The sequence below is a fragment of the Mustela putorius genome, unplaced genomic scaffold, assembly GCF_011764305.1.
Source record: "Mustela putorius furo isolate JIRA1106 unplaced genomic scaffold, ASM1176430v1.1 tig00003859_pilon_pilon_pilon, whole genome shotgun sequence".
Classification (NCBI taxonomy): Eukaryota; Metazoa; Chordata; class Mammalia; order Carnivora; family Mustelidae; genus Mustela; species Mustela putorius.
This window is the reverse complement of record NW_025422011.1, coordinates 23,068,620-23,089,675: the sequence shown is the minus strand read 5'-3', so window position 1 is coordinate 23,089,675 and position 21,056 is coordinate 23,068,620. Positions and strand designations below refer to the sequence as shown.

Genomic DNA, 21,056 nt, shown 5'->3' with positions numbered 1-21,056 from the left:
CTCTCAAATAAATAAATTAAATCTTAAAAAAAAAAAAATCCCATGGGGGCTCATTTGGTTTAAATCAGAGGTTTTGTCATCTCTGATTTCACGACTCTGTATCCTGGTTATAAATAACATTCCTGAGTTGAAGTGCGACAAAACCTTGGATATCTTTATAGGGAACGCCCGGGGTCCAGAAGGGGGTCACAGAGTAGGAGTAGGACTTCCCTTCTTGCCAGCAACAAAGTCTAACTTTTCTCCGCAGGGAATAGTGTTATGGTGAGAGGAGGGTCCCAGAGGAACTGCGAGAGAGGCCAAAACTAGCTATGAAAGGAGAGAAGGGCTGTTGACAGAATCATCAAGTCACCAAGAAAAAAAAAATGGTTAAGAATTTCCCCTGTGTGGCAGCATTTGCCCTGCAGAACCGGAAGGTTCGCAGATAGATTCCCCAGACCCCCCACTGTAGCTCACTCCAGCTCGGGGACCCTTCTTCGGTGGCCTCCCCCCTGCACTCCCGAAGCGCGCAGCGAGAGAGAGGGGTCCACCAGAGAGCGGAGACAGGTGCCGGTGGCGAGCGCCGACTCAGCCGCCAGCCCCCTCAGCCCATCGCCCCTCCCCGCCCAGTTGCAGGAGCAAATCCCGGCAATTGTTTTCCCGGGAGGGGCTGGGCGCGCTCCGTGGCGCCGCCCGGGGCAGGGTTCCCGCGGGGGAAAAAAGCCCACCCGCGAGGGCTCGCCGGCGCGGGCTCGCCGGCTCTTCGTCTCGGTGGGGATGAACTGTGGCAACTTCGGCAACCCCCACCCACGGCGGCAGCGAAGCAGAGCCAACGACAGTGGCGAGGCCAGCTCGGCTGGGCTGGAGCGCGTGAAGCCGAAGGGGCGCCGGGCGTCTTTAGCGTCTCCTTTTTGGCCGCGCGTCCCGGGACTCCAGCTCCGGTGTTCCCGGTAGTAGCGGCTTCCGCGCCTTCCTCCTGGGTGCTCGCAGCTCGGCGGGCGAAGCGGGAGAACCCGATCCCAGCGCCGAGCGCAACCTGCCGGAGTGGCCGAGCCCCGCGCTCCCGCCCCAGCTCCGAGGCGGGCGCAGCCGCAGCGGGGGGCCGGGGCCCGAGCCCCGCGCCGCCGCCGCCCGCGGTGGGGGGCGGGCTGGGGGCGGGGCGGCCGGGGCCGCGTTGCCCGGCGCGATCCCCGAGCGCAGCACCCGGCGCTGCCGAGCCACCTCCCCCGCCGCCCGCTAGCAAGTTTGGCGGCTCCGTGCCCGGCGCGCCTCGAGATCCAGACGCATTTGTTTCCTCCTGGTTTCCGCGCGCTCCGTTTGGCGGGGACCCTCGGGAGCGATGCCGAGGGATGTGATTTTAGTTGTGTGGTTCTGTGTTTGCACCGCCAGGACAGGTAAGCACGGCTGGGGCGGGCGGAGGCATCCAGGGGAAGGGGGGAGTCGCGCCGCTGTTTCCAGTGCCCGCACAGGCGTTGGGAGACCTGGAGACGAGCTCTGTGCTGGTCCGGGAAGGGCGGCGCGGTGTGGATGGGTGCCCCGGATCTCTCTGCCCTGCTCCCGGTGAAAGGGTGAGAAGTGGGACTCACGGGCTGGAAGAAGCCCCCACGAGTGCTCCCTTCCTTGGAGACGCGGCCTCGCGGACGCGGGAGTGAGGGGCGCGGCCGAGCCGGCGCACCCTCCTGCTCCTAGTAGCCAGCTTCCGGGTCGAAACCACCGCAGGTTCTGCCCGCGAGCCCCACACCCCCGAACTTGAAAGGTGCGGTGGAAACCGCTCTGACAGCGCGGGCCGTGCGGGGAAGGGGCAGCCGCGGGAGTCGCGCCCGCAGAGAGAGCGCTTCCGGCCGGCGGGCGGGCGCGGCCGCGGCCCGGGAGGGCACGGCACGGGGTGAGGGCTGCGGGCGAGCCGCGGCATTCTGTGGTCTCGTCTTGTCCCCTCCTGACTCTCCCCGGGGGCAACTCCAAGAGCGTTCTCTCCCTTTCCACCCTCTCCCCAGGGGCTGGACGAACAATAATTGGTGGGAACTGGAACCGTGGAGACAATCCAGGGAGATTTTCTCAAGCTTCCAGCCAGTTTCCCCTTGCTATAATTGCGGTTGGGGATTGTGGAGGGAGGACTAGGATAACTGGCGTAATTTCTGAAGTCCCCACTTCGTTCTGCCTCCAGAGACGCAGTTGTGAGGACTCTTAAAGAGCACCTCCTTCCATCCGCTCCCACTCGCCTCCAACCCCATATCTCATGGGGTTTGGAGACCCGTTCTCGGTTGTCTTCTTTGCGGGTCTCATAGTAGAGGTGGGAAGGTGGGGGTTGGGTGGGGTGGGGTGGATGAGGCACAGTATAGGCAAAAAATACAGCCCTCCGATGCCGGGGGTGTGGGTGGGAGCGTGGCGAATTTTTATTCCTGTGCCAGCCAGCCTTAGTATGCGCTGCCGACCTTGCATCCCAGAACCGGCGTGTAGTCACTCTTCCCCTTATCTTATCTTATCTTATCTTTTTAAAACCACTCTCATTTCCCTTTTTAGAGGCATTGCCTCCTTCCGGGGCCAGGCGGCAAGTTTATGGGGAAAGGGCGGGGGAGGGTGCCGTGCCTTGGTTGGCCTGAAAGTTCCCTCCGCCTGCGCCCTAGGCGCTCCTCTTTGGCAGTTAGCCCGCCTGAGGATACAAAGTTGGGCGTTCGTCTACCCAGGTGAGAGGGTAGCAGCTTTCCCTTTGCTTAATGGAAGAGCAACGGGTGTAGACTTCTCTAGGGACAAAAGGAATCCTCCTCCCTTTTCCTGTCTTCGTCCGAGCTTCCCAAGGCTTCAGAGGCAGCCAGGCTCAATCCAGCCTGGAATAGTTGCTTCTTGGGTATGGGCACCTCGGGATGGACTAGGCTTTTAAAACCAAGAACACACCGGAAGAAATGCGCCCCCAGAAAATCAGGACGGGCGAGGCTAATGCAGAACATGCACTACCAGTCCCGTGCGCGGAGAATCTGGTGCTGATGGGCATTTTAATGGAGGAACGGAAGAGAGAGACACAGGGGGGAGGGGGCAGCTCCTTGGTCGTTTCACATCCTCAAGTGCATGTCGTTACCGGTTTGCCTAAATCCTTTGTTCTCTTTAGTTCTTTGACAAGTCGGCAAAAAGTGCCCCCACCCGGAATGGCCGGGGTCTCCGGGGTGCATTGCTCTTGAAGACCTTGAAGAACACAGTCTTTTCCCCTTCCTCACACTAAACCCTTTTCAATCTTGTAAAAATTCTGTTGTAGCAAAGATTCATTGATGTATTTATTCAAAGAACAGTTGAGCGCCTTGCTGGGTGCCAGGATTGGTTATGCCGAGAGGAAATGACTTGGTCCTTCTTGACTTACAGGAACTTAAAGCTTAGTCGAAAATCTAGGTAGAAACTGGAAAACGGGTTTTTCCCCCCTATAGCTTGAAGGGGGGCACGGTGGGTGGTAGGAGAGGAGGGAGTATAAGAAGTTTCATTGAAAGCAATACAGAGGAGAAATGGTAGGAATGAATTTTGGGGAGGGGTGGGGTAGGTGGTCAGGGAAGGCTTTAATCAGGAGGTGACATGTAAGGGGGGGTGTTTTGAAGGCTTTACAGGGAGTTTTCCAGTTGGGCAGAGTGGGGCAAGGCATTCCAGGTGGAGGGCGGAGGCTGTGCACAGGCAGGTGGAGCATGGGAGGGTCTGCCCTATTGGTTATGGCAGTTGCTAGGGAGCGTGGGTTTTCTGTGCCCCTTGGCACTTCTTGAATGCCAGAGGCCACATACTGCTTCTGCAAAAAGTATCAGAAGAATCAGGATGGCGGGGAGCGGGTGGTTTGGAATTATATCTCAAGTCCTTTACTTACAATTTCTTGTCTCTTGAAGGGGTGCCATCAGCAGTTTTCTTGGGGAGGGGGTGGTAGCCTCTTTGATTTGCCCAGGACCCACCATCCCTGCATCAAACCTTAATTCTCTTTGGTAGCAGAGGCTGACTCGTGATTAGTTTATCAGGATCCAAACAGCCGCTCAGAAAGTTTATTTGTCAAGTGGGACAATTGGTGTCTGGGCTGTTAACAGTCCAGGATGAAATAAACATGTCGTTCACTTAGTGAGCTGCTCAGATATCAGCGCCTTTTAATGGGAATGAATAGATGATATCAGGCACATTTTAATTAAAGCAGCACTGCAGTGCAGTAGCGGTTACATATGAAAAGATCTAATGATAGGTGTCACAGGAAGCTGCTTCAATTGCTCATTGTTCAGGGACCTTGTTTTAAGAGACTAAAATGGAGTCAAGATAGGAGGTGCTGTTCTCCAGGTCTTGTTATTTCTGGGTGAAAGATCATTCTGGGATTTCCAGGTGCATGCTTAATAAGGACAGTTTAGAAGGCTACATTATTATTAGGTCCCTGAGTTTTCTCCAATGGATGGCTGGGCTGTGTGATTAATACCCAATTCCCTTTCCTGTTTGTTTTGGTCACCAGGCCAGGCAGGTGGTGGTGGTGGTTGGGGGGTGGGTGACAGTGGGGAGCCCCTGGGGCCCTTTTTGCTGCCTTTTGCTGCCACCTGCTGGAAAGGAGAGCCTTTTCTTTCTGAGCCACTTTACTGGCTCTTCATTAACTCCAGAATAAGAGAGCCGTGAACAGAGTCAGCTCTGGCTGACTTGGAACAGGCATAGAGCATGTTCTTCATGGATATTGCTTTTGGGGAACTTTGCAGGGGTCCAGGGGTCTGAATCGATCAACTGGTGGTGAAACCCTGCTGTTACACGATGTCTGGGAACAGCTCTGCAGCATCCCATCCCTGTGTGTTGACCAGGAGAAAAGAACTGCCATCGCAGACAGTGAGCCCGGATTACATGTGGAGTGAGCCAGGCTCTGGAGGATTTGCTTGGGAGCTTAGGCCTGGGGCCCTGAAGGTGTGCTGCACGGTCTTTGGGCCTGAGCACTCCCTAGCCAGGACGGTGGGGTGGCCATCAGTAGCAGGTGTCCCGGGAGATTAGGGTGGAGGTTCTGAATCCCAGAGCCAGAACTCAAGTGTCTCTCTGCCAGTAACACGCTGCCTTCCAGGTCTTAAAGAATGTTTTTCCCCAGAAGTGTTTTATCCTGCCTAATTCCAGTTCCCAGCTTCAGTCATTTGTAGAGCAGTTGTGGCCAAAGTAGAGAACTTTAATAGGGTTTCCTTGGAAAGGGCAGGAGCTCCGTGCTTGGACAAGAAGCAGAAACATTAAAGTAAAAAAAAAAAAATTATTTTTATGGAACCAATGCTCTCATACTGCATTAGGTTCAGGAGAGGCCATGTAAATGCTACCTTATTAATAGGTTTTCTGATTCCCTAGGCAGTGTGTAAAGTGCTGTCTTTCTACACATCCTGCTGTTGGCACAGGACGTTTTTTATCAGGAAGGAGACCAATTAAAGGGAGAGAAGAAAAGTATATCTGGAAGCCTAATTGATTTCTCTTGTTCTGTTTTTATGGGATGTTTTCATAACAAGAACAATGCAGTTATCCTAAAACCAGCGGATCCCTTTACTTGTGGGCTGTCAAGGAGGAATGAGTATAGACTTAATATTTAGATTTCCCCAAGCACAGCCAGAGTGAGAAGCCCTTCCAGGTCAGTTGGGCATGTGGAGGGTTTGGGAGGAAGAGGGACATCTGTACGTTTTGCACAATTCCAGTGGAGTTGAGGACCAGGGAGCTGTCTTAGGAAAGAGAGATGCAGCAAAGCCCAGCTGGGCACCATGTATATGCTAGGCATGTTCCCATAGCTATCATCAAAACCTTAGGAGGTTGGGAGGCAGTTATGACCATCCTCATTTTACAGAGGAGGGAACCGAGGCTCAGAGAAGTGAAGTTATTTTTCCGGGGGCTAGTAGGGGGAAGAGACAGGAATGAAACTGGCTCTTGGTTTAGTGTCCTTCCCACAACACGTTGTGGATGGAGCATGCTGTGTCCTCATTTAGGGACAGGGATCCAAGGGCAACCACGGGGGGTTCTGCTAGTGCTACAGAATCTGTTTGGGTGCCTTTTAGGCTTGTCTAGTTTGCAGGACTCCTAGTCTGGGAGCACTTTTTTTTCTTTCTTTTTTTTTTAATTAAATTTTTAATTTTTTAAATTTCTTTTCAGTGTACCAGGATTCATTGTTTATGCACCACACCCAGTGCTCCATGCAATTCGTGCCCTCCATGGTGCCCACCACCAGGCTCACCCAACTTCCCACCCCCAACCCCTCCAAAACCTTTAGATTGTTTTTCAGAGTCCATAGTCTCTCATGGTTCACCTCCTCATCCAATTTCCCTCAACTCATCCGGGAGCATTTTAAGGATGTCAATTATAGTGGGTCTTTAGTCCCTGCTTCGGTCAACCGCTGCCCCAATATTATTGCATACCAAACCATCTGGAACGCAGTGACTTAAAACAACATTTATTTTGGTTCACGTTTCTGTAGGTTGTTCTGTTCCTGTGTTCCTGGCTCATCTAGGTCAGGTATGGCTCAGCATGGTGCCAAACTCAAGTGGGGTGTCTGCTCCATGTGCCTGTCTCCTTGGACCAGTGGAGCTGTGGGGCCATGTTCACAGTGCAGGGGTACCAGACATCAAGCCTTGCCCCCCAAGCATGGTCAGGCCTCTGCTCGTTTAACATTGCTGACGTCCCAAGCATCCCAGTGATTGAAACAAGTTATATGGCAAGGCTCAAAGTCAAAGGAAACAGAGGTTTACTTTCACTTGAGTGGAAGGAACTGCAAAGCCACACAGCACAGGGTGTGGCTCTGGGAGGGGTAAAGATTTGAATCCAATAATTCAGTCAACCACAGGTTTTTTTTTTCTATAATTTATTATTTTTTTTATTTTGTTAGCCACTGTATAGCACATCATTAGTTTTTGATGTAGTTAGTGTTCAGTGATTCATTACTTACATACAACACGCAGTGCTTATCACAGCACATGCCTTCCTCAATACCCATCACCCTGTTACCCGGTGCCCCTACCCTTCTCCCCTCCGAAGCCCTCAGATTGTTTCCTTGGGTTCCACAGTCTCTCATGGTTCATCTCTGTCTCTGATTTCTCCCCCTTAGGATTTCCTTCCCTTCCCTGTGGTCCTCCATGCTATTCCTTATATTCCACATAAGAGTGAAACCGTATGATAAAAGTCTTTCTCTGCTTGACTTACTTCAGTTAGCACAATCCCCTCCAGTTCCATCCATGTCGATGCAAATGGTGGGTATTCATCGTTTCTGATGGCTGAGGAATATTCCCTTGTATATATGGACCACATCCTTTTTATCCATTTGTCTGTTGAAGGGCATCTCAGCTCCTTCCACAGGTTGACACTTCTCCAAAGAAGACATCCAAATGGCCAACAGACACATGCAAAAGTGCTCAACACCTCTAGCCATCAGGGAAATACAAATCAAAACCACAATGAGATATCACCTCACACCAGTCAGGATGGCTAAAATTAACAAGTCAGGAAACAACAAGTGTTGGTGAGGATGCGGAGAAAGGGGAACCCTCTTGTGCTGTTGCTGGGAATGCAAGCTGGTGCAGCCACTCTGGAAAACAGCATGGAGGTTTCTCAAGATATTAAGAATAGAGCTCCCCTATGATCCAGCAGTCACATTACTAGGTATTTACCCTAAAGATACAATGCAGTAAAAAGAAGGGGCACATGCACCCCAATGTTCATAGCAGCAATATCCTCAACCACAAGTTTTCAAGAACATTTCCTTGGCCTGAATGCCATCCTGTCCTCTGGTGGTCTATCTCGAAATGCACATTACTCGGCGGTTATTGTACCAGAGCAGTAAAGCTGCATGCACTCTTTAGTTCATTATTTAGGTCCTAAATTCAGGGCGTACCTTCTGTTAGCCTCTGTGCGAGGCACTGGGGCTCCAGGGACACTGGGGCTCCGGGGACACTTCTGTCTTCTTGTGTCCAGCTAAGGGCATGTTCCCTGGATCACTTCCCTTATTCCCAGCCAGAGGAAGACAGCTTGGAGGTCCTCTAAGATCCCTCTTGGTTTAATTTCTGCCATATAGGTGTACAACATGATAGATCAGACTGAAATATTAGTTCTTCCCCTGCCTTTTCAAGGTGATCACAGAACTGCTGATATCTGAGCTCACTTGGAGAAAAACATCTCTGGTCTCCACCAGAGGCTCCTGGGGCTATGACTCGGGCTGATGGACACCCATCCGCTCAGTCCTTTGCCCAGAGTAGGTGTTTGATCCGTCTTTGTGAACGGGGTCTGTGTGAGGAATGATCAAGCTGGAGGGGAGCTTAAGGGAGATCATGATGTAAAGTAGGAGGATTGCCTCCTCCTTTACCTGTTCAACACACACCTTAAGCCCTCCAGTGATTTCCTATTGCAGTTAGCACACCCATCTCCTTCCAGGGGCTCAAAAGGCACGCCCTACTCTCTGGCCTCATTTTCTACCACTCCCTGCCCTTTCTGCTCTGGCCATGCTGGCCTTTCTCTGTTCCCCAAATATGCTCAGTCTCTTCTTGGTTTGCAGTGGGCGAGAGCACACTCTCTATCCCTGGAAACCTCTCTCCCCAGATCTGGCCTCTGTCCACCCCTGCGGGCAGTCAGGTTTCAGCTCAAAGGAACCCTTCCCGACTGTTCTTTCTATAGCCCCACCTAAAAGTTGCTTTGTATTCTGTGACTCTGTTTTATTTGCTGCGTGGCATTTATTGCCATCTTCAATTATTATTATTTTTTGCCTGTCTTCACCCTTTGGCTCAGGAATGTGTGCTCTGTGAGGACATCTTCAGTGCCCAGCACTGTGTTACGTTGTAAGCTCTCGCTAAAGCCTGTTGAAAAGTTACTGCATGAATAAATGAATGAATGAATGAATACAGAATGAGTAGAAGGAAGAGCTGTCCTTGAGGAAACTGGTCTCATAATGAACTGCATTGGGAAGGGGGAGATTGAACCTTCAGTTCAGAGGACAAGAAGAAACCGGACAGAAACCAAGAATGCAGATTATGTACCCTGCCTTCGAATTAACCCTTTTGTCTGCCTTGGCAAGCCTTCCTAGCCCAGGGCTCTGTAGCTGTAGCAGCTCCTGTTTTCTTTATAGGAAAAGAGGGTGTCCCAGCTTCCTTCCCCACATCTGTGGGGCCAGGGGTGAAGGCGGGAGGACAGATGACGTTGCAATAGCCCATGATGTCCTGATCATCATTCACTCAGTCTCTCTCGGACACATTGGGTTTCCAGATCTTGCCTCAGCAATTGCATTGCCAGCAGACAGAAGTTGACAGCTGTTGCTGATTAAAACATTTCCGACTGTGCAGTCAGAATTGCACCGCTGAGATGTTAAGTGTAGATAGACGCTGCCCTTATGAATGGCTTACCCACAGCCCCTTCCGGTGATCTCTAGCCTTATTAATACGTAGAATTGGAAGTCACTTTGCAATCATGTGTGTGTCATTGCACAGAACGCCCCCTGGGTGAGAGATGGCCTTCTGCATTTGCCTTTCTCAGATAGGCGATGGGGGCTTGTGGCCACATTTCTCTGCACAAAGGTTCTCCAACAGAGTTGTCAGGGAATTTAACTTTCCCTTCAGGAATCTCCTTGGAGGGAAGGAACGCCTCTTGTTTCTTTTCTTTTTTTTTTTTTTTTTTTTTGGCCAGCCCTTTTGCCACTCTACTCCAACAGGGACAGGAGTGTTCTCTGTCATCCTCCTTGATATCAGGGCGGCTGTGCCTGACGCAGGGGGAGTGGCCCAAGGAGGTGTTTATGGGTGATGGTGGTGTCAGGTTTTGTTACCATCTTAATTATTATTGTATCACTTTCGGAAGCAGGCACATCAGGGCCATGATCCTGTAGACACCATCCCTGGATCTGAAAGAATTTGGAAGCCCGAAGTTTCTTCATAAGTCACATGACAGCAAACGCTACCCTGAACTGGACCCTTTTGGTGGCGAAACTTGACCTTAACTGACACGAGGCTGTGTATAATCTTTGTTTAGCCAGCCAGAAGAGAACATTGTACCTCTTCAAAATAATATGTTTGATTATGGGGTACTGCTTCAGATTTTGCTTAGGGTGTTACATAAAATGTAGCGTTTAGGACATAATACCTTTCCAACATATGATACATTCTGAATCTGAAATCTACTAAGCTCTGAGGGTTTTGGATAAGGGGTTCTCAATCCATAATGAATGGGGGGTAAGAGGGAAAGGGACAAAGAAACTTCAATATCACGGGGGCCACGGAGCGAAGACTTATTCTGCCTTTCTACCCCAGAAGGTAGCCTGTCCACCACTCATCACTCGCCTCCTTGTACTCCCTGCCCCTCTTGGCCTCTGCAATTTCTGTTCTGTTTTGCTGCAACAGTCTGTATTTGAAGCCAAGACAACCTCTCTGTTCCTTTTCAGTGGTGGGCTTTGGGACGGACCCTGACCGGCAGGTGGATATTATCACCGAGCTCGACCTCGTGAACACCACCCGTGGAGTCACTCAGGTGTCCGGATTGCATAATGCCAGCAAGGCGTATTTATTTCAAGGTAAAGGCCCCTCCTTCTTCAGATGGAGGCAAAGCTTGGGGAAGAGAATCTGTCTGGGGAGTGTTCCTGTGGTGTGTGTGTGTGTCTCAGGCTCATCTCCGCTATTTCTCTTGTGTTCCTATCATAAGTATGTTGAGAAATGTCAACAGGGTTCAGATAACTGAAGGATGTTCTGAGGGTGGGAGGGGGCACTAGAGGCATGGCTGTGAAGTAGTTTTTGGTGGTGACACATTTCCTTGGGTATTTTGGTGGGGATCTAAAGTTGAATGAAACTGCAAAAGTCTTGAAAGCCATTGGCCAGCCATATTATTTTTACAGGATATGTCTTCAACTATTACCCTTATCTTTACCTATATCTATACTATATCTTCACCTAGTCTTCTTCATGTATTTTCTCTCCTGTTTAATGGGTATATGAGCACAGAGGATGTTTTATGGCTGCATTCTCTTAAGAGTGCAGCTTACTTAGTTCTCAGTTATCAAGGGAGTGTAGTGGGTTTCTTATTTATTTATTATTTAAGAGAGACACGGATAGTAAGAGAGAGCAGAGTAAGGGAGGAGCGGGGAAGCAGGGAGCCCTATGCGGGGCTTGATCCCAGGACCCTGGGATCATGACCAGAGCTGAAGGCAGACACTTAACCACCTGAAACACCCAGGGGCCCCGTGTGGTGTGCTTCTTAAAAGCCTGACTGCCTGAGATCAAATTCCAATGCTACCGCTTATTGGCTTTGAGACTTTGGGCAATCGTTCAGCCTTACTGTGCCTGTGTCCTCATCTAAAACACTAACGTACCTCTTTCATGGGGACGTTATAAGCAGTAGAGGAGCTAATCCAGCGAAGTGGTTAAAACTGTGTCCGATACCTCTAGTAGCTCCCCAGTGAGTCCTGGTCATTGTACAGAACTCGTGCTGTGTACCGCACAACATGCTAATAGTGGGATTGCCAGTACGACAGGTGCAGCCCGTTCTAAAATATAGTGGGAGAAACAGTCAGTGCACAAGGAATTATTGAATTACAATTGCTGTACTTACTAGGAAGGGGATGTATAGGCTGCCAAAACAAAGTAGTACAGGGAGATCTGATTGAACCAGCATGGAGAGATAGTAGTGGTCAGGTAAAGGTTACCTGGAAAATTGATGCGTCGGCAGAGACCTGAGAAATGAATAGTCAGCCTGGTGTAGGACGGGGTGGGAATTCAGAGCACTGTGGGCAGGGAAAATAGTGTGTATGAAGGTCTGAAAGCAGAAACGAATAGAAAGGTGTCTAGTGTGGCTAAATGGTGGCCAGTGGCTGGAGAGGCCGGCAGGGGCTGGGTTACCTTGGACCCTGTCGCAGAACGGATATTAGTTGATACCCAGAGGCTTAGACACATTGATGGTTTATGGCTGGTATCTGTTCTGAAAGGTGGGAGGTCATGTACACTTGTGAATGATTGTAATTCTTCTCCTCGGTGTAGCATCAGGTCAATCATTTCATAATCTACTCTCAGAACAGGGGGGGTCTTTGTAAAGGTCGCTGCAGGGAGTGACCTCATTGGATATGATAGGGAGGCAGCTTGGATGTTCCTCTGAGAAAGTTCTGGCACGGTTCTTTACAGTCAGCCTTTTGTGAAGACAGCACAAAGGATTATTTTAGGGGCACCTGGGTGGCTCACTGGGTTAAAGCCTCTGCCTTCGGCTCAGGTCATAATCTCAGGGTCCTGGGATCAAGCCCTGCTTGGTGGGGAGCCTGCTTCCCCCTCTCTTTCTGCCTGCCTCTCTGCCTACTTGTGATCTCTTTTTCTCAAATAAGTAAATTAAAAAAAAGGATTATTTTAGAATGGCTGGACCAAGAGCTTAAGAGCTGAGATTTACATATTTACTCTAGAGATAACTTAGGTCTTGTTAATGGTATATAATAAATATACAGATATTATATGATGATACATAACAAGATCAGGGGTATGCTAATATCCATTTACTCTTACTAAGGGGTTAAGTTTTTGAGCTGGGTATGGTTAAGAGAATACAGATGGAATTACTTTTCTTTTTGCCTTACAAGGTCTGCTCATTTACTGTTGAGAGGTCATGCTTCATGAAGGCAGAAGTCATTTCTATTTGGATACATCCCTACTTCCCTAGAACTAAGTACCATGCATGGCATATAGTAGGTAATAAATACACATTTTTAATTGAATTAAAATTTCCTCTGTCTCATGTGCTCCATGAAAGGTTTATTGCCTACTTGACTCACTATTCATTCATTTATTTATTCCACAAGTGTTAGCTTCTTAGGCAAGAATTCTGTTACTTTGTGTGATCTTTGCTTTGGCATCTACCTCTGGGATGTCTGGCAGGCTCCAGCTGTGGGGAGGGATTTTCAGCTTCTTTGGTGGGAAGAGTAACTTCATTATGGGAGGTTGACCGAGGAGGACTTTCCCTTAAGGCTCCCTGTGATTGCACTGGGCCTCCCTGGATTACCCAGCTGCAATCTCTGCACGTCAAGATCTGTAATTTAATCATCGGCTAAAACCGCTTTGCCATGTAAGGTAACATATTTACATGTTCTGGCAGTTAGGACACGGACATCTTTGGGAGCCATTATTGTGCTTACCACACGGTCCACCCTCTAGTCCCCAAAGGTTCAGATCTGTTCCACATGCAGGATACATTCACCTCACCCCAATATTCCCCCAAAGTCTCCTTATCCAGTCTCGTCAGATGAAAAATTCCAAATCTTATTTTCTACATAATCTAAATCAGGTATGACTCTGACTCTGAGTATCATAAATTTGGGGGGAAGACTCCTCTCCATCTATGGATCTGTGAAAAGTAGGAGACAGGTAATCTGCTTCCCAAATAAAATGGTGGGACAAGTGTAGGATACCTATAATAGGTAGACCTAATAATAGAATGGAAATTGGAAGAAGAAAGGGGCCACTGATCCCAAGGAATTTTGAACTCCAGCAGGGCAAACTATGTTGAATTTCGGGGCTTGGACGTAATCCTGTGTGATCCTTGGTTCTGACTTCTGGGCCTGTGACTCATTCCTTTGAGTTGTTCTTCCTTTTTCAGGCAGCATAGAATGTGTTTGTTGTTGAATAGTTTTATCAGTCTGTTTCCTGCCTGTAGAATTTTCGAAGTCTGTCAGCTTTTTCTCATTTCGTCTTTCAGAGGTTTCCTTCAGTCCAAGTTGGCAGTGTTTCTGCTGTAACATTCTTAGGAAACTTTAGGGTCTCCTGTCCATTGGACAAGAGGTCTTTCTTAGATAGCCCCATCTCTGTTCCTGTCCTGTGCTAAGATGGCTGAGGGGATCCATGAGTCACATACCTGATCTCTCCAGAAAGACCTCTGTGTCACTGAATCTTCTAAACTTGATCCTTCAGAAGCACTAGCAAAAGGTTGATCAGCTACACCTGTGGTTTTCACCCAGAGCAGAATTTCCTGACAGTGAATCTCCTCATTTTATTGTCTTTTGCAGTGTAGGTAGGCTGAGAGTTCTCCCATTCCTCAGGCCCTAGTTTCTTCCTGCTCATCAGCTCTTCACTCCCTCTCTCTATTTCCTCTCATCTTTTACTCTAAGCAACAAGGAGAAACAAGACTGCATCTTCAGCACTTTGCTTGGAAATCTCCTCAGCTAAATACCCAAGTTCACCTTTTACAAGTTTTGCTTTCTGTGTTATTCCAGGACACAATTTAGCTAAGCTTTTTGTCACTATGTAACAAGGATCCTGTGTCTTCCAGTTTCCATTCCTTTTTAGCCCTTGCCAACAGCATTTTTAATGTCCATGTTTCTACCAATGGTCTGTTCTCAATGATTTAAGTATTCCCTAGGATGGTACAGGTTTTCTCTACCACCCTGTTACTGCATTTTGAGTTCTCACTAGCAGAATCTTTAACATCCATATTTCCACTAACAGTTTGTTAGTGGCAGCCAGGGCTTTCTGTCATGCTCTTCAGAATTTTTTCGGCCTCTGCTCATTATTCAATTCCAGAGCCACTTCCATGTTTTTAGTTATTTGTTATGGGAGCATCCTACTTCTAGGTGAAAACATCTATATTAGTTTCCTGTTTTGCTGTAACAGATTGCCACAAATTGAGTGGCTTGAAACAAAACAAATTTATTATCTTATAGTTTTGGATGTGAGAAGTCCAAAATGACTTTTGGGAGCAAAGTGTTGGCAGAGCTGTCTTCCTTCTGGAGTCTTTACAGGTATTTAGACCATTTATATTTAATGTCATTATTGACCTGTTTATATTTAAATATATCTTTTTGCTATTTGTTCTCTATTTGTCCTATGTATTCTTTATTCAATTTTTTTCCACTTTTTGGCTTGTTTTGGATTAATTAAAGTTTTTTTTTCAATGATTTCATTTAATTTCCTTTGCTGGTTTTTTAGCTATAACTCTGTTTCATTATTTTAATGGTTGCTTTAGGCTTTATAGTATACATCATTAAACTATTACAACCCACCTTTAAGTAAAAGTATACAACTTCATGTATATTATAGGAACATTTCAATAGTTTACTTCTCTTCTCCTGGTCATCAATCTATCATCACACAGTTTACTTCCCATCCCACATTATTATTTCTGTTTAATCAGTCAAGTATCTTTGAAAAGATTTAGATAGGGGCGCCTGGGTGGCTCAGTGGGTTAAAGCCTCTGCTTTCGGCTCAGGTCATAATCCCAGGGTCCTGGGATCGAGCCCCGCATCGGGCTCTCTGCTCGGCAGGGAGCCTGCTTCCTCCTCTCTCTCTGCCTGCCTCTCTCCCTACTTGTGATCTCTGTCAAATAAGTAAGTATAATCTTTAATAAAAAAAAAAAAAGAAAAGATTTAGATAATAAGAAAATCAATCACATAATTACCCATGTAGTTACTATTTTGTTTTTTTGGTACCTTGTGTGGATTCTTATTTCCATCTGATATCATTCTCATCCTGTCTCAAGGACTTCCTTCATCATTTCTTGTAGTGCAGGTCTGTTGGTGATGAATACTTTTAGATTTTGTGTGTCTGAAAAAGTATTTTGTTTTCATTTTTTTGAAAGATTTTTTTGCTGGGTATAGAATACTGGGTTGACACTTTTTTCCCCCTTTCAGTACTTTAAAGATGTTGATTCATTGTCTTCTCATGTACATTGTTTCCCACAAGAAATCTGTGTAACCTTATCTTTGTTCCTCTGTAGGTAATTTTCTTTCTTCTGATTTTAAGACTCTTTTTCTCACTGATTTTGAGTGATTTGATTATGGTGTACCTCGGTGTGATGTTCTTTCTTTCTTTCTTTCTTTTTCTTTTTCCAAAGATTTTTATTTATTTATTTGACAGAGAGAGAGATCACAAGTAGGCAGAGAGGCAGGCAGAGAGAGAGGGAAGCAGGCTCCCTGCTGAGCAGAGAGCCTAATGCGGGGCTTGATCCCAGGACGCTGAGATCATGACCTGAGCCGAAGGCAGACGCTTAAATGACTGAACCACCCAGACATCCCTGTGTGAGACCTCTTGTACTTAATCAAATTTGGAAAGAATTTGGCCATTATATCTTTAAGTATTTTTTTCTGTCCCCATCTCTCTTCTTTAGGGACTCCAGTTACATGTATGTTTGGCTGCTTAAAGTTGTTCCATAGTTTTCAGATATTCTGTTCATTTCAAAAATTATAGTTCATTTTTCTTTCTGTAGTATTTTTGATAGTTTCTCTTGCGATACTTTCAGGGTCACTAAAATTTTCTTCTGTAGGGTCTGCTATTAGTATCATTTAGTGTTTTTTTGTTGTTGTTGTTGTTAATCTCACATATTATGGCTTCATCTCTGTAAATTTATTTTGACTCTTGAAAAAATATTCCATGTATGCTTTTAAATTTTTGAATAGATGGAATACAGTTATAATAACTGTTGTAATGTCCTTGACTGCTAATTCTATTGTATCAGTGGTGGGTTAATTTTTCTTGATTAATTTTTCTCCTCATTACTACTTCCTTGCATGCCTGATAATTTTTGATTGAATGTCAGGCATTGTTATTTTACTTTGTTTAGTTCTGGCTGTTTTTGTATTCTTATAAATATTTATGGTATCTTTCTAGGACATAGTTAAGTTACTGGGAAACAGTTTGATCTTTTTGGATTCTACATTTAAGGTTTCTTAGATAGCCCAAAGCAGTGCTAATGTAAATAGTTAGAGTAGAGCTAATTATTTGCCATCACTGAGGTAAGACATTCTATGTGCTCAACCCAATTCCCTATGAATTGTGAGAGTTTTCAGCTTCAGTGGTAGAAATAGGTAGTATTCTCTCCTGTGTGTATTTTGAGCACTGTTACCTTTTGGGTGCTGGTTCTGTGTTTTTGGGTAGTTTTCTCATATACATGTAATCCACTGAGTACTGATCTTGAGAGAGATCTGTATTTTTTTCTCTCTGCTTTTGTCTCCATTCATGTATACTTTCCTATGTAATATAAGTGACTTGGTTTCCCCTGACTCTCTGCTTCCCCACCTCAACTCAGGGAAGTTGCTGGGCTCTGACCCAGCTTGGGACCTCTCCTGGAGCAATAAGCTTGGGTAATTGTAGGACTCATCTCTTTTGTTTTCCATTTTTCAAGGATTACTGCCCTTCAGTAACTTATAACCGATGTTTTGAAAACCCCTGTTTCATTGAGTATTCCTTTTTTTTTTTTTTAAAGATTTTATTTATTTATTTGACAGACAGAGATCACAAGCAGACAGAGAGGCAGGTAGAGAGAGAGGGGGAAGCAGGCTCCCCGCTGAGCAGAGAGCCCAATGTGGGGCTCGATCCCAGGACCCTGGGCCTGACCTGAGCAAAAGGCAGAGGCTTTAACCCACTGAGCCACCCAGGTGCCCCTGAATGTTCCTTTTAAATTTAAATTCAGATTAATTCAAATTCAAATTAAAAATTTGTTTCCTTGACTTATTTCACTCAGCATAATCTCTTCTAGTCCCGTCCATGGTTTCACTTATTTGTGGAGCATAACAAATAGCATGGAGGACAAGGGGAGATGGAGAGGAGAAGGGAGTTGAGGGAAATTGGAAGGGGAGGTGAACCATGAGAGACTATGGACTCTGAAAAACAATCTGAGGGTTTTGAAGGGGTGGGGGGTGGGAGGTTGGGGGAACCAGGTGGTGGGTATTGGAGAGGGCACGGATTGCATGGAGCACTGGGTGTGGTGCAAAAATAATGAATACTGTTACGCTGAAAAAATAAAAAAAAAATTCATCTAATTAAAATGTAAAAAAAAAAAATTGTTTCCTTGCCCATGCTAGCCATATTTCAAGTGGTCAGTTGCTTTATGTAGCTGGGGTTAGTTACTCTGGTGGACTCTGCAGGTCTGAAGAGGCTCTGAGATTTTACTCTTTTACTATGCCACATTTAATATGGGCAAGCTACAAAATCCCATCTTTCAGTAGTAGTACATGATAGCAACTAGCAAGCTACCTGACTCACTGCCTCAGAGTACTTCCATTTACTCATTGATAAAGTGGGATAATAATAGTATCTGCTATATATGGTTATAGTGAGGATGAAATAAATTAATACATTTAAGTGTTGCACCTGTATTTGGTACATGGTGAGCTCTCATTGGATGTGAGTTCATACATTTTTAAGTAATAGGATATAACTTTGGCCTTTTTCTCCTACGTGTATCATCTGTCTTGTGTGTTATTAGTGTCAGATTTTAACCTGCAGTGGTAGATTGGGATAGCGGGAAAAGCAGAGGGCTGGGGAGGGGGCAGAACTTTATATGTAACAATTTGTATCATCCTCACATCCTTACAGCCACATAAAGTAAGTACTTTTATTGCCCCATTTTATCAATGAGTAAATGGAAGTACCTTAAAGGAGTACTTTGGGGTGCTTAGTGGGTATGTCACTCAATGTTCTCAAGCGTCAGATTTCTTACCTGGAAATGAGAAGAATAACACATAGACTGGCTGTAGGGATTAAATGACAGTGTATGAGAAGGCATGGAAAGGTGTACAGTGTAAAACACAAATTCATTATTCTTTCCTTCATTTATTTTTATTCCTTCTCATATTTCACCATCCTAAGTCCAGCTCTGAGTTGATACATATTAAGGCAGGGAAAGAAAACCTTCATTTCAATGCTAGCCTGTTAATATTATATTGATGAATTTAAGTAGAAAGCTTACTTAATTAGCAACACTCCTAAAATACCAACTCCACAGCCTGATAGGATTTATTTGGGGGCTGGCCAGCCTTTTAAGGTTGTCTTTGTCACTGTTGTCCTTGTAGAGTGCAGAGAATTGAGTAAGTAAGATTTTTATTCCCTTCTTACTTGAAACAAATTATATTTTACTGGGGGTTGGGAATGGGGGCAGAGAGAATGAATGGCTATGTGTGAGCCTGACATAGATCTTCTCTAAGCTGAAAAACATCGTAAATACCAGCTTTAGAGTGTCAAACATTGTTTTAGAAAATCTCTGCTTTGCTTTGAATGGGACTCAGAGAAGGTCTGAGGGTTTGGAACTGTACTTCTCTCTGACTGACAGTGCCTTGCTGTTAAGTAGTTGGGAGAATGTGTCTGTCCATTGGTGTCTCCTTTATAAAAGTGAATTAAAATATGCATGAGTGAAGATTCTTTAATGTGTTGCTTTTATTTTCCTTCTGTCAGGAAAATGCTACCTTTCTGGACGTCTGTTTTAGAAGAGTTTCTAAAGAAAAAAAAAATAGATTGTATCTTTCAAGTCGTATGTTTTACGTGGCAAGATAGAACAAAGGCTCATGTGGGATACTTCAGGATGATTGAGGCTTTTATCACTTACCACATTCTGGGATTAATGCTAGGTGTTGTGGGAGACACAGATGAATAAGGCAGAGATCTTGACCCCAGTGAGGTTATCGTCTAGAAGGGCAGACATGGAATGCCCTTAGACACTCTCCTATACAGGGGAGGAGAGCTGTCTTTGTAGTGGATTATAGATAAGATCACAAGTATGCTGAAGAGAAACTTCTCACTGGATAACTTGGGGAAGGCTCCTTGGAGGAGGTAGCACCTGAAGCAGACCTTGCAAAATGGACAGGAATTAAATACACCACTCTTGTGGACTCATGTTCACGAAACAGTACTTGAAGCTTGAGTTACAGCTCTTGATGCTTAGAAAATCTGAATAAGATGAGTTACCCAAAGGGTTTGTTTAATGCTGATCTTCCACATTTCCTGCCACCCACTATTGCCCAAGTCTGAATTGTTTTTTCTGTTGATTGGATGCGCCTAGTCACTAATTACCTCTGGGAGCATTTACAAGTCAACCTCACTTTGAGTGGAGTGATTTAGTATAACTTTGCATTTAATCAATTAGTGGAGGGATTCAGTTCACATACCAGCATCTCCCCAATATAGGTATTTTTGCTCTTGCCAGAATAAAACTGAAGAAAGCCGTGGGAGTGGAGAGGGTTTTCAAGTTCCCCTCTGGGCAAATTAACACCTGCAGTGGCATAGTCTGGAAAATCATTCAGTGGCTGTGTGACTAAATGTATATCATAGAGAAAATAAATAATTTCCCAAATATGCACACTTCTAACATCTGCACTGAAAGCTGTTTTCTTCGTCATGCTCCTTCTCCCATCAAACAGTACATTAAGGACAGCAGAGATGGAGAGAGACAGCAGAGAATGTAAAAAGATAATAATTCTTTTAGAAATTACTATGCATATGTACCAATTCCAGATTTTGGGCAAATTACTTTACCTCTTGGCATGTGTTTCCTCTCAGGACATTGGGTAATAATGATAATGTCTATAATACAAGATATTCTTTTTTTTTTTGTTTTTTAAGATTTTATTTATTTATTTGACAGAGATCACAAGTAGGCAGAGAGGCAGAGAGAGGAAGGGGGAAGCAGGCTCCCTGCTGAGCAGAGAGCCCAACGTGGGGCTTGATCCTAGGACCCTGAGATCATGACCTGAGCTGAAGGCAGAGCCTTTAACCCACTGAGTCACCCAGGTGCCTGGATACAAGATATTCTTAAGGGTTAATTTAGATAAATATTAAATTCATTGTAAACAACAAAAAAAATTAAATGTTAATCAGTATTATTACTAAGCATTCAACAAATATAAATTTTTTCATTAACTATATAGCTGATATCTACTACTATATACTAGGCACTTCCCAGTACAAGGAATTCAGCAGAAGCAAATCAGACAATATCTGGCTTTTGAGAGGAAACAGACAATAAGCAAATAAAGAAGTATAAAGTAAGTTTGGATAACTATAATTTTTTTCAATTTCAAATGACTTTAAATAATTTATGCATTCATTTAAAAATATTTTAGTTATTTATTTGAAAAAGAGAGAAAGAGAGAGAGAGAGCATGAGCCAGGGGTAGGGACAAGGGGAGAGGGATGGGGCAACCAGCCTCCCCACTGAGCAGGGAGCCCTACTTGGGCTCAACTCGGGGCTTGATACCAGGACCCTGAGATCATGACCTGGGCCTAAGGCAGACACTTAACTGACGAAGGCACCCAGGTGCCTTCAGTTTATGCACTTAAATTCAGGAAAATATTTTTGTTTTGTTTTCTTTCAAAGAGTATTTGCAATTACCTACTGTACTTAATTCCTAATGAGGATGGATAACTTGTCTGAACTGATTTT

At 45.6% G+C, this 21,056-nt stretch overlaps 1 protein-coding gene across 2 annotated transcripts in view; it reads left to right on the top strand.

The window, feature by feature from the left end:
- Positions 1 to 1,185: 1,185 nt before the first annotated feature.
- NELL1 (neural EGFL like 1) overlaps positions 1,186 to 21,056 on the top strand; it is an 831,926-nt gene continuing 812,055 nt past the window's right edge. For both annotated transcript variants that reach the window (XM_004752144.3, XM_004752143.3), the window contains exons 1-2: positions 1,186 to 1,370; positions 10,328 to 10,456. In XM_004752144.3, coding sequence (XP_004752201.2) covers positions 1,316 to 1,370; positions 10,328 to 10,456 — 184 coding nt within the window. In that variant the 5' untranslated portion in view covers positions 1,186 to 1,315. The remainder of the gene's footprint in view (positions 1,371 to 10,327; positions 10,457 to 21,056) is intronic.